The following is a 14,251-nucleotide window of genomic DNA, read 5'->3' on the forward strand; positions in this document are numbered from 1 at the left end:
AGTGGTGTAAAAGTACAACAACAACAATTATATAACCCTGCTCTAAGCTGGGGCGGTGGTGTTACAGCACAACAACAACAATTATATAACCCTGCTCTAACCTAGGGCGGTGGTGTAAAACAGCACAACATAAGAACCAACAACAACAATTATATAACCCTGCTCTAACCTGGGGTGGTGGTGTAACAGCACAACAACAATAATTATATAAGCCTCCTCTAACCTGCTCAGAAGCCTTATGTAACCATGTAACAGATTTTTGTCTGTTATATGTACATTAAATATTGTTCTTGACCTGACTTTTACGGTTTAGCAACTGCTTAAACCATATAAAAGCTTTTTATACATTTGGCAGAGTTCCTCTGACATTGACCTCAGTTTCATAATTAATTGTTCAACAGAAACTTTTTTGTGATGTGATCTATTTTTCAGGTACTGTTATCAATAGTATTAGAACTAAATAAAAAGAGAAGTTGAGGTCACTAGGTCTAAGATAAAGCTACTAGCAAATAAATGAAAATAAGCAGATTGTGGTGCTCTATGTAAATTTAGATAAAAGATTCTTGAATTTGTCTATATTTGCTAAAACTGATTTTTTGGATAAAGTTTGCATTTCATGCAACCAAAGCCCATGGCCAAGGTTTGAATCTTCCAAGGTTTATCAATACTTTTGAGATACACCAAAATATAGGGCATTTATCATATAACATTCTATACATCATGACATCATAACCATGATTATTTCCAGAAACTATATACTGTGGATTCATTTTTATTCGTTGGATACCAATTTTCGTTGATTTCGTGGGTACCGGGAAACCACGAATTTAAATATTCAACGAATTGCAAATTTTCTAAAGGAATATATGCATACTTTGTCGAAACCATGAAATTAAATATCCACGAATATGCAAGTTTTTCCTCAAACCACGAAAATTGGTACCCGCGAAAATAAATGAATCCACAGTACATGTACTGTGATATTCAATTTTCAACAAATGGATGTTATATTTGTAAAGAAAATTACGAACTTTTGCAAGGTGCAGGAATCTAATATAATTATATATATCCTTTTTCAACTATTTTTATAGTTCATTCTTATGTTGTATTGTTATACCACTGTCCCAGGTTAGGGGGAGGGTTGGGATCCCGCTAACATGTTTAACCCCGCCACATTATTTATGTATGTGCCTGTCCCAAGTCAGGAGCCTGTAATTCAGTGGTTGTTGTTTGTTTATGTGTTACATATTTGTTTTTCGTTCATTTTTTTACATAAATAAGGCTGTTAGTTTTCTCATTTGAATTGTTTTACATTGTCTTATCGGGGCCTTTTATAGCTGACTATGCGGTATGGGCTTTGCTCATTGTTGAAGGCCGTACGGTGACCTATAGTTGTTAATGTCTGTGTCATTTTGGTCTTCTGTGGATAGTTGTCTCATTGGCAATCATACCACATCTACTTTTTTATATGTTCCAAAAATATAAATGATGTCGATGTTTAAGCACTTTAAAAATTGGATTTATCTTCCTTTGTCCAGAATTGTACTTTTAAAATCAACTGCAACCAATGGTTTACATAATGTTATATTTAAATTTACTTCCCACTTACAAACAAAGCTATGTTTACCCTTCAGTGCTGACAGGCACTTTGATTCTCAATTAGTCTTAACATTAGAATACCTTATGAAGTTTTTTTTTCTAAAATCTGTCATACTTATTTGCTTTAAGAGAACTGCAGGTTCTTCTGCATATATTTATATAGATTCCTTAATACTGGTACAGGTGTAATGAGGGCAATAATAATTAGTTCTCTTTTTCTTGCAGAATACGTAATGCTGGGTTAAGAGGTCTACAGGGTGTAGTTAGAAAGACTGTATCAGATGATTTACAAGTGAATATTTGGGAATCTATACACATGGATAAAATGGTTCCATCGTTGTTGTTTAACATGCATAACCCTAAGTAAGTAAAAAATTTCTTGAAAGATTTTATTGGATATTATCTTGAATATTATTGAAAATAAAGATAAACTGTAAACTGCAAAAATTCTTCAGCAAAGTAAAATCTACAAAACCTTTATATTGACCAAAATTGTCAATTGACCGCTTAAGGAGTTATTGCCCTTTATGGACAATTTTACACAAGTTGTTTTATGTTTTAACTTTTAAATCTTTTCAAATGAATCCAGTATAAATTTTGTATTTCCTTGTTAGTCAAGAAACATAGACACTTTGGCTAAAATGGAACATATGGGTAAAAAGCAAAAATAATCTTTGATGAAAGATTTAAGCAAAAAATTTAGCAGGTGAGCGATTCAGGCTCTTGAAAGCCTCTTGTTAACTAATACAACCATGACAACATGTTTAATATAACCATGCCAGCAACACACATTCTTACACATTTTGTTAAATCTGAACTCCTTCAAGTATAGCAGAAGCTTATATATTCTACAATTGTTTTATCTGATTTAATATAACCATCAGAAAAGTGACCAGTGTAAGCCATATGGGGACTTATAATATATTGTAATAGTTGACAATGTCTTTTGGTCTCTTGCAGACAGTTGTCTAATTGTCAATCATAAATTTTTATATAAGGTCACCTTTTAAGTGTTTTACCAATATTAATTCAAACCATGACACCATACACATTTAAGTATTTTATTATAATTTTTATTTTATCACATGTGACAGCTAACGTGACGGTACCCAAATTGCACCTATTTTGACATTTTTTTCACCTACGTGTTTTTATGATCAAGTAAAATCTGTCCATACTATGTTTATTTTGTAGCCCTATCCTTCTTCATTGTATAGGTACACTAATTTGATTTTTAATCCATATTGAGTCCATAAAAAAATGGGTTTGAATCAACCTCCAAACTATCCAGGATTCTGTAATGAGGAGTACCCAAATTGCACCCATTCTTAAATTCACATCGTCAAAAGTCTAATAACCGAGCTTTTGTTTAATTTCTTCAAATATTTTGAACAATTGGATATTAGTCCATGCTTACTCTTCATATTTTACAAAATTGATGCTTATAATATATTGTTTTTGCTAATTTTAAAAAGATGACGTTTTGATGACATCATACGGTGACGTTTTCGAACATTTTGCTTTTTCAGTAAACAGTCCATCTGTTGATAAATACTGTGAACGTTTTGTGTATATCTAAATATGTTTACCTATGTTGAAAGACGTGCATAGTATCAAATCAAAAAAATACAAATTGTTTAGTCTCTAGGAAATGTTGTAAGATTTCCGTTGCTATTTTTTCTAAATAGGTGCAATTTGGGTACTCGGTGCAATTTGGGTACCCTTACGTTATGTTCATTCTAAAACTCTTCCTTGTGTATAATCATAATAATGCTGTTTCAGTTTTATGTCTGTGGATTTAGAAAGCCCTAAAGATGAGGAACATCCAGTTTACTTATCAGAAGTTGTCTTCAGAGATCTGGTGTGCAGAGCTTCTTATGGAAATATCAAAAGTGTGTTGAAACCAGCATTAATGTAAGTACATAAATAATATCCAGTTTACTTATCAGAAGTTGTCTTCAGAGATCTGGTGTGCAGAGCTTCTTATGGAAATATCAAAAGTGTGTTGTAACCAGCATTAATGTAAGTACATAAATAACATCCAGTTTACTTGTCAGAAGTTGTCTTCAGAGATCTGGTGTGCAGAGCTTCTTATGGAAATATCAAAAGTGTGTTGAAACCAGCATTAATGTAAGTACATAAATAACATTCAGTTTACTTATCAGAAGTTGTCTTCAGAGATCTGGTGTGCAGAGCTTCTTATGGAAATATCAAAAGTGTGTTGAAACCAGCATTAATGTAAGTACATAAATAACATTCAGTTTACTTATCAGAAGTTGTCTTCAGAGATCTGGTGTGCAGAGCTTCTTATGGAAATATCAAAAGTGTGTTGAAACCAGCATTAATGTAAGTACATAAATAACATTCAGTATACTTATCAGAAGTTGTCTTCAGAGATCTGGTGTGCAGAGCTTCTTATGGAAATATCAAAAGTGTGTTGAAACCAGCATTAATGTAAGTACATAAATAACATTCAGTATACTTATCAGAAGTTGTCTTCAGAGATCTGGTGTGCAGAGCTTCTTATGGAAATATCAAAAGTGTGTTGAAACCAGCATTAATGTAAGTACATAAATAACATTCAGTTTACTTATCAGAAGTTGTCTTTAGAGATCTGGTGTGCAGAGCTTCTTATGGAAATATCAAAAGTGTGTTGAAACCAGCATTAATGTAAGTACATAAATAACATTCAGTATACTTATCAGAAGTTGTCTTCAGAGATCTGGTGTGCAGAGCTTCTTATGGAAATATCAAAAGTGTGTTGAAACCAGCATTAATGTAAGTACATAAATAACATTCAGATTACTTATCAGAAGTTGTCTTCAGAGATCTGGTGTGCAGAGCTTCTTATGGAAATATCAAAAGTGTGTTGAAACCAGCACTAATGTAAGTACATAAATAACATTCAGTATACTTATCAGAAGTTGTCTTCAGAGATCTGGTGTGCAGAGCTTCTTATGGAAATATCAAAGTGTGTTGAAACCAGCATTACTGTAAGTGCATAAATAGCATTCAGTTTACTTATCAGAAGTTGTCTTCAGAGATCTGGTGTGCAGAGCTTCTTATGGAAATATCAAAAGTGTGTTGAAACCAGCATTAATGTAAGTACATAAATAACATTCAGTATACTTATCAAAAGTTGTCTTCAGAGATCTGGTGTGCAGAGCTTCTTACGGAAATATCAAAAGTGTGTTGAAACCAGCATTAATGTAAGTACATAAATAACATTCAGTATACTTATCAGAAGTTGTCTTCAGAGATCTGGTGTGCAGAGCTTCTTATGGAAATATCAAAAGTGTGTTGAAACCAGCATTAATGTAAGTACATAAATAACATCCAGTTTACTTATCAGAAGTTGTCTTCAGAGATCTGGTGTGCAGAGCTTCTTATGGAAATATCAAAAGTGTGTTGAAACCAGCATTAATGTAAGTACATAAATAACATCCGGTTTACTTATCAGAAGTTGTCTTCAGAGATCTGGTGTGCAGAGCTTCTTATGGAAATATCAAAAGTGTGTTGAAACCAGCATTAATGTAAGTACATAAATAACATTCAGTATACTTATCAGAAGTTGTCTTCAGAGATCTGGTGTGCAGAGCTTCTCATTTCTTCTTATGGAAATATCAAAAGTGTGTTGAAACCAGCATTAATGTAAGTACATAAATAACATCCAGTTTACTTATCAGAAGTTGTCTTCAGAGATCTAGTGTGCAGAGCTTCTTATGGAAATATCAAAAGTGTGTTGAAACCAGCATTAATGTAAGTACATAAATAACATCCAGTTTACTTATCAGAAGTTGTCTTCAGAGATCTGGTGTGCAGAGCTTCTTATGGAAATATCAAAAGTGTGTTGAAACCAGCATTAATGTAAGTACATAAATAACATTCAGTATACTTATCAGAAGTTGTCTTCAGAGATCTGGTGTGCAGAGCTTCTTATGGAAATATCAAAAGTGTGTTGAAACCAGCATTAATGTAAGTACATAAATAACATCCAGTTTACTTATCAGAAGTTGTCTTCAGAGATCTGGTGTGCAGAGCTTCTTATGGAAATATCAAAAGTGTGTTGAAACCAGCATTAATGTAAGTACATAAATAACATTCAGTTCAAATATGAGTACATAGATAAAAAAAAAAGCTCTAAATTGAGTACATTAATAGAAACCAGCATTATAAACACACTGAAAATACATAAATAAAACCAGCACTTATGCAAGTTGTAAGTAGTACATAGATAAAAACCAGTACTGATGTAAGTACATGAATAAAAACAAGTACTGATGTAAGTACATGAATAAAAACAAGTTCTTTTGTTAGTCCATAGACAAAAACCAGTACTGATGTAAGTACATGAATAGAAAGCAGTTTTTGGAAAGATTAGAACTTGTTCTAAATCTTTACTTAGGCACCGGCCTCCCTAACAACAGGACAGGTTAGCTACTGTTACTATATGTATTCACACTGAAGAAATATAGTTCCCTATGGTTATTATGTATGTGCACATAATACACATATAAACTGAAAAAAACTGGGTATATTATTGGAGCAGTTCATTCAAGAATGTATGTCATTAAGATGTGTTGATGTGCAGGCTTTTTCAAAAACATTTTGATTAGGTAACTGGGTATTGATTCAACTAGTATGATTGACAACTGTCATTATCACTAAACAATCAGAGACAAGGTGGACTTTTAATTACAATGCTCCACCTCCTAAACTGCCAGTCAAATTGACCACATTACCTATCAACCTCAGTCTTACATAATTATACAGACCACTCAATATACAAATAATTCTGAATACACAAGTATTTGACCTCATAATTGAATACACAAATGTGTATATTAGATGTTTGATATTTATAAGGATGATAGATTCATTTATTGCCAATTACTTTTGATCTACATTACATTAAGTGATTCTGTAAATTATTTCTGAAAGATAAATGATTAATGGATTAACAAGATCTTTAAAAAATGAAATATGAATATAGATATGAATAAATAAAAGGTATTCAAGTAAGGCCTATAATTTACTTGATAAATTTCCAATAATCATCTGTAATTAATCAACAATTAAATTAGTACACTTTTTTTATCAGGAATTGGCTTGAAACAGTTTAAAAATTTCAAAACTTTTAATTATAACAAACCATTGTTTATTAGTTTATTTCCCATCAATCATTATGTCTATTTTAGTCATTTGAATTTTAATTAGACATGTTAGAAGTAAATATATAATGTTGCAATCAAGAAAGAATCCACATTTCTTCATGAGATAAGTTTTTTAATTAGTTTACATCGAAAAAGTACATTTTCAAATCCCTGTGTTGAAAAATATTTAAAAAATTGATCAAAAGGCACTCTAAAACTTTTAATCTTCAATGCCATATAACCTCTGTTTCAACTTATAAATGCCCCAAAACAACATTTTTCTTCTTTTTTTTTTTTGACACTTTAAAGTTTTAAGCTGTTGGTCCAGATTTATGTCTTACAAGGATAGTTGGTAACATTTACTAGAAGAATTTTTGCATTTTTTTTTTTAAACATGTTCAGAACCGGCAACATAATTTCGATAAGATATAAACTGCATGTGCAAATTAAGAGACCCATATTATTTAATTTGAGCTCATTTTATCCTCATACTGGAAAAGCAAGTTTCCTTCTAAAGACCTGCTGTAAATGCAATTTTCAGCAATAGTGCTTTATTAATGTTCATATTTCCCCACCATACCTTAATATGAAATAATTCAAACTAATCTTTCCATGAGTGATTTCCATCACTTTGATTGGAAAATGACGCTATCAGCGGCATGTTTCCAATACCATTGACCAGAACTTACTGAAAACGCAACGATTTAAACTCGCATTTTGAAATATTTTATATGAATTCAACAAGATTTTTCTCAAAATCTTAAAATTTAAAATAACAAATTCACAATAATACATGCTTGCAATAATTTGTAATTTGTTTGAAATTATAATGATCATGAAAATTGATATTTTGCAGACATTATGACAACCACAAGTTATGGGTTCCAAGTGATTTTGTTGTGAAATGTTTTAAGATTATCATGTATTCCGTACAGGTAAGTTGTATTTCTGTTGTTGAAACTTATTCTTGATTCACATATCATGTATATTGCAAACCAATGTTTGTAGGGTTGACAGATAGATACGAAAAATGGGAAACCTTCTTATATAATTAGCTCACCTGACCCACAGGACCAAGTTTGGCCTCATCTGCTAAATTTTACCCTTGTTAGGATTCTATATGATTCCTCAAATGCATATATATCATATAGAGAAGATCTGTATTTGAAATGAAGGGAATTTTCACATGCACTTTTGAAATATTCAAAAAATATATACCTTCAACACATACTTTATAAGGATTCAATTTTGGCATGTCTGAGATTAAAATACAAACTTGGCCCAAAAAATACCAAAACTGTGAAACAAAAATATTTTATTACTCATGGTTTTGTAAAGTTTTCCTTTAACCTATAGTCTTTTAAAGTAGTTTTCAAGTTGAATAAGATTATTTGTTGTAAAAATTGTGCTATAAAGGATGTACTTAGGTGAGGTTTTGGAATTTGTGTCAAATGTTCGGACTCCTTGGTGTTTTTCCATACAATACAATGTAAAATATTTCGCCCCATAACACCCATTTATTTTTTCATATAAGACTAAATAGCTCATGAAAGGTCATTTACCAAAATTTTAGAAAATTCTCAATTTTCTTTCTTTTGTTTTGAGACCCAATAATACCAATCGGCCTAGCCACATTCAGATGTGCATTTTGTGTTTCACATGAAGTCAAAAATGAGTATCACCTCAGGGAAAAACTCTTTTGTTATTTTGGTTCAAAAATGGTTTAAATTATGAAAAATTGCCATCGTTAGGCTAAGACTGGAAGCATTTATATAATTACATGCAGTTTTTGAAAGAAATATTTAATATTTTTATTAAATAAATGGTGTTTAAAAACTGTATAATTTTCTTTAATGGTTGCCTTCAAGACATGGTCACCAGTGACAGATTTTTGGTCAATGACAAAGACAACAAAATATGTTTAGAACTATTGAATATCAAACATTTTAATTGAAAAAAAAATAACAAGAACATGTTTGACTCACAGTTATTTCAAACAACAGTAGCTTTCTTTGATCATTAATCTTATCTGATAAAACTGTATCTAATATTATCTATAAAATAACAAAACTTCCAAAAGAACCCTTTCTTTTGGTGTATAGAACATTAAAATAACTTGATGCATATTCTTACAATAAACAATCAAACTTAGCAATACAATTTATATGTTTTGTCTACGGACAAGACATTGTATTCACATTTAATGAAATGCATTATTAAAACCTAATTTTGATATATCTGAAAGTGTTATCTTGAAAAAAAAACATACATTTTATCAGGTTTATCTATCAAATGATGCTTAACTTCGAGGAAAATGGAAACAAATACATTTTAATAATGTCTACGGACAAAACATTTTATTGATATTCAATTAAATGCTTTCAAAGATGATTGTTAAAGTTAAGATTAAAAGTTCCTAATTAAGTTTTAAGAGGTGTTTTTTAATTTTGGAAAATATAAAATTGTACCCATAATTCTTTACATATCTCAATAATTTATTGATTAAGCCAAAATGAAGACACATTCTTTTAACTGAAATCCATATATCTGACTGTTTAAAACAATCAAACTATTATCAAAACTCAATTTTGACATAGTTGAATGTGTTCTCTTGAAAAAATAACATACATTTTACCTATCAAATTGGGCTGAACTCAAGGAAATTGGATACAAATATATTGTGGTAATGTCTACGGACAAGACAATTTCAATTAAAAAAAAAATCTGTTAGAATTAATTGTGACTATATTTATGTTGAAAATACTGAGTTTTAATTTGAATAGATAACTTTCATCACCTATAAATAAGATTTAAGTTCCATAGCAGACAAATAATTGAATTTAATACTTGTTATGTACAAGTGTCTTGTCCATAGACACTTCCTCATCTGCTGTTAATACAGAAATGCAAAAGATATAGTTGGAGAGAGAGAAATACTTTTTCTTCATTTGATTTAGTTAATCTTTTAAGGTATGCAGTAACTGGAATAAACAATATTGAAGTAAAATAAGGTATGCTTTTTATGACTGATAATCTGACACTTTTTAAAATCCACTCCTGTAAAGTAATTTTACAAAAATTGAGAACACTTAAATTACCATTTATTTATTAAAAATAAGATATTTCTAAGTTTAAACAACACATAGGACTAATTAAGACCCATAAAGCCAAGCAATATTGATAAAAAGACATGTCTACGGACAAGACATCTGTCTACAGACAAGACATTCTGACATATTTTTGAATTTTTTTCTCTATTAATAGATGGTAGAAAAAAATGTTAGTAGTGTTTTCATATATGGGCAGGAATTCGCTAGTGAAATTTTAGGGTCAATAGTGTTTATCCAATTAAAAAATAAAGAAATCATGCAAATATGGAGAATAAACATTGTTTAAATATCAAAGTGGGTTAGTCTTTATTGCCACATGCAAAAAAAATGGATCCAATTAAAAAAATCAACAAAAAATCAGCACTTGTTATGTGCTGGCAGTTGAAAACTGTAGACAAAAAGTGTGACATTTCTGCAGTGGCAAAACCCCTAGTCATATTTAGAATATGCCTGAAGAATTGTTCTACTATAATAGTTGAAAATCAACTGCAAAATGATCGGTCTATCATTTAGAAACCCCATTTTGTACAGAATCCGATTATTGCTGCAAATAAAATACGTTTGAAAATGGACAAGTGCATGTAACTTTTCCCGTCAACAAATGTTACATGCACCTTTTCATTAGCTGATTAGCTTTGGAAACAAGTTATTGGTCCACCATGGCAAATTTTGAAAGGTGTCAACAATGGTTACAATTTGGATTTCATGATTTTTATCAATCAACTGAAGTTTGAAAAATATAGAAGGTAAGAAAATTTATTTCATTTTCGTGTCAATACTGCCCAATAATACTCATCTTTTTATAACAGTTGTATACTTTTTATAGTAAGCATTAACCTAATTATTTTTTTCACATTTCAACCCAATGACAATTACATTAAAATGTGGCTTTGTCATCTTTCACACTTGGCATCTACCAGTGATCAAGCAGATGATAAGAGAGTGGGACCAGGTTAATTTGACCTCACAATGAAGTGTTACATGCACTTTTTGTGTAAATTAGGTTCTTTAATAATGATGTGTGACTTGCTTTGCAATTTTGTCAAAAAATATAAGTTTATCTTGTATTTAAACAGGTTTGACCCTTACGATATTCATTTTATTGCTGGAGAGATTTCTGTACATAACATTGACACGAAAATATTTACCAAGGAAAGGTGTCCATGATACATGCAAAAGCTTTTTTTTGTACGGTTTGCCTTATCAATCTAATTTTTTACATGAAATACCACAGATTAATTGCCAATTTGATTAACTAGTACTTGTATTCATTCTCAGCATTATAAAGATAACTGGCCACTTAATTTGAAAACATAAAATGTAACATTGACACCAGAATAAAAACAATATTACTTTATTACACTTAAAGCATAATTGGCCAGTGCATAATATTAAATCAAATGTAAATTTATGCTGAATGCTTAACACTGAGAAGTTGTTGATCTTTCTTGATTTCTAGACTTTACAATATTTTCTTGTAATTCTTATCGTTTAAAGGCATGTAACATTGACACATCTTCTGCGTCCAGGTTACATGCTACAACCTAATAAATGTGCATACAATTATTCAATCAATAAAATCTTGTTGAAATTTAAATTTGCTTCATTAAAATGATATTAAAGAAATAAATGAGTTTTAATTATTTGTGTTTATTTTTTTCCTGATTGACTAGCAATTTTTCCTCATCATTTGTTGGTGTTCCTGTCAATGTTACATACATAACCCAGAATTATAATGTTTTAAAAGCATTGATTTCCAAACCTCTGTTATGAGCTTTAAAATGAGTTTATCTGAGTTTATAAATGACTAACATCTGGAATATTGTCATCACACAATTTCTTTGATGCTCCTATGATAACTTTATGAGTAACATGGACTACGATTTTTGTATCAGGTCTTTTTTGTGTTACATGAGAAGATTTTACTGTGTTGAAATCAACAGTTAATCTAATTTTTAATATTCAAAGAAGTTATTATTATGATACTTATTTTTAAAAATAATGTATAAAGTAAACCCAAATTAAACTTTTTTTTCATTAAGAAATTGTGTATGTAACATTTACAGAGTCTATTATTTAGACTTTTACATGTTCAGGCCAGTGTTACATGCGTAAGCAAAACTTACTGCCATATGGAGCTATTATCTTATTTTTATTTTACAAAATTAAAGCGTTTTCATGTTTTCCTGTTTAATTTGTCTTTTAACACTAGTTAGTAACATTGACAACAATATTTTGTGTCAAGATTTTTTTATGTTACATGCAAAGGTATTACTTCCTTAAAGTCAGACATTTATATAACATTTTATAACCTAAATGATTAATTAGATATTACTGGGCAGCAATTATATTATTTCTCCAAAGTTGACTATTAAGCACACCACTTTCATCTTATGGTCTTCATGTATGTAACATTGACATACAACCTTTTACTTTTCTGTCAATGTTACACGCATGAACAGAACTGATAACATTTACTAACTCCTTTGCTCTATAAAGAGATTATTGATAATTTAACTTGTTTTACCACCATCAAACTTCATCTTTATTTCTAAATATAGATATTCTTTTTAGAAGTGTATTTTCTTCATTGACAACAAAATTGGTGTCAGTCTTGAAAATTTACATGCAATTTTTAATAAAAAAAATCTACAGGCAATATAAATCTAAGAAAGAAAAAGATGATCAGCAATAAATGTGATGAAGAAAACTCTCAGGAAGATGCTGCAAAAAGATACTGTCCCTGTCAACCAGTCAGATGGTGATGTCCCTGGCAGCCAGACAGATGGTGATGTCCCTGTCAGCCTGGAGGATGGTGATGTACATATCAGTCAATCAGTAAGTTGGTGATGTTCCTGTCAGTCAGTCAGTCTGTGATGTTCTTGTAAGCCAGTCAGAGGGTAATGTCCCTGTCAGCCAACAGATGGTGATGTCCTAGTCAGCCTGGCAGATGGTGATGTTCATATTAGTCAGTCAGTTGGTGATGTTCCTGTCAGTCAGTCATATGGTGATGTTCCTGTCAGCCAGTCAGATGGTGATGTCCCTGTCAGCCAGTCAGATGGTGATGTCCCTGTCAGCCAGTCAGATGGTGATGTCCCTGTCAGCCAGTCAGATGGTGATATCCCTTTCAGCCTGTCAGATGGTGATAACCCTATCAGCCTGGCAGATTATGATGTCTGTGTTAGCCAGTCTGATTAGGTCCCTATTAGTGAGTCAGGTGGTGACGGTCCTTTCAGCCAGTCAGATAGTAGTGTTTGTCTGTGTCAGAAAACCAGATGATGGTGACTGTGTATGCAGACATACTAGTGATCTCCAATTTGACCATTCTACAGCAGTGTAGAAGATAGTTATTTCAAAATCTTGTTTATCTATCCATTTTCAATCACCAGTCAACACATGTATCATGTGTATTTACTGATGCTCATTATAGAAATCATGAGGAATTCAATTTGTAACATTTTTTTTTAATTGTTATGCCAATAATTGACATTCCAGAATATCTTTGCATTATAAGAGGTTCAGGCTCCTTCTGATTTCAAAATAATAATAATAAACTCATCATGGATACCAGAATTGAAATTTTGTAGGCCAGAAACGCTTTTCGTTTACAAAAGACTCTTCAGTGACGCTAATGAAACAAAAAAGTAAAAGAAGGCCAAATAAAGATGAAAACAGGACTATGGTCTACTGGGTGTTGGTTTTCTCTTCTGAATTGTTTTACACTGGTCATTATGGGGCCCTTTAAATTGTGGCTTCCTGTAGTTTAGGTAACAAGTTTTCAAGATGAAATGGCATTGAAAAATCGAAGCAAGATATTTGAGAGTTTCTATATTATTGTAAATTTTATAATCTATGCATGGATTTTGATTCTGATTGAGGGTAGATTAATTGTTGTTTTGTTTTTTTCTTTTTTCAGATAGATAGTTGAAGATGTTGGAGACAGGAAACAAGAAACAAGAAACTTGTTTTGAATGTTTGAAATAAAATTTATTGTTTAAACCTTAAAAAGTTATCATAAATGTAAGATTAACCAGCAGAAATAAAACGAGATATTGGGTAATATGTCTATCAGACAACAACCTCAAAAATGAAACCCAAATTGTTCTTTATAGAAGTTATGTAATCGATTGAAAATAAGATTCTCAATAAATGCAGCTGTATCAACCTCTCGTAGATTTGTCCATATTTTGTCTTGGTTTTTCATGCTACTAGTTTTAAGTGTAACTGTGTCACATGAATGAGGGATACATGTAATCATTTTGTACCCTTACTTTGTCAGTATTAGTTATTGAGTGAGAAACTTGTGGATGCTGATGGTTGTGTGGTTGTCTTCTTATCAATCTCATCCCTGTGCATAAAAAAACAGGTTGCTTACTTACTGATATAAAA

General features: G+C 31.1%; 1 protein-coding gene across 2 annotated transcripts in view; it reads left to right on the plus strand.

Moving 5' to 3' along the window:
- Window positions 1-14,251, plus strand: part of LOC139506233 (protein EFR3 homolog B-like) — a 71,946-nt gene that overhangs the window by 21,098 nt on the left and 36,597 nt on the right. For both annotated transcript variants that reach the window (XM_071295416.1, XM_071295417.1), the window contains 3 exons: window positions 1,825-1,962; window positions 3,382-3,513; window positions 7,609-7,687. In XM_071295416.1, coding sequence (XP_071151517.1) covers window positions 1,825-1,962; window positions 3,382-3,513; window positions 7,609-7,687 — 349 coding nt within the window. The remainder of the gene's footprint in view (window positions 1-1,824; window positions 1,963-3,381; window positions 3,514-7,608; window positions 7,688-14,251) is intronic.

This window comes from Mytilus edulis, chromosome 1 (genome assembly GCF_963676685.1).
Source record: "Mytilus edulis chromosome 1, xbMytEdul2.2, whole genome shotgun sequence".
Classification (NCBI taxonomy): domain Eukaryota; kingdom Metazoa; phylum Mollusca; class Bivalvia; order Mytilida; family Mytilidae; genus Mytilus; species Mytilus edulis.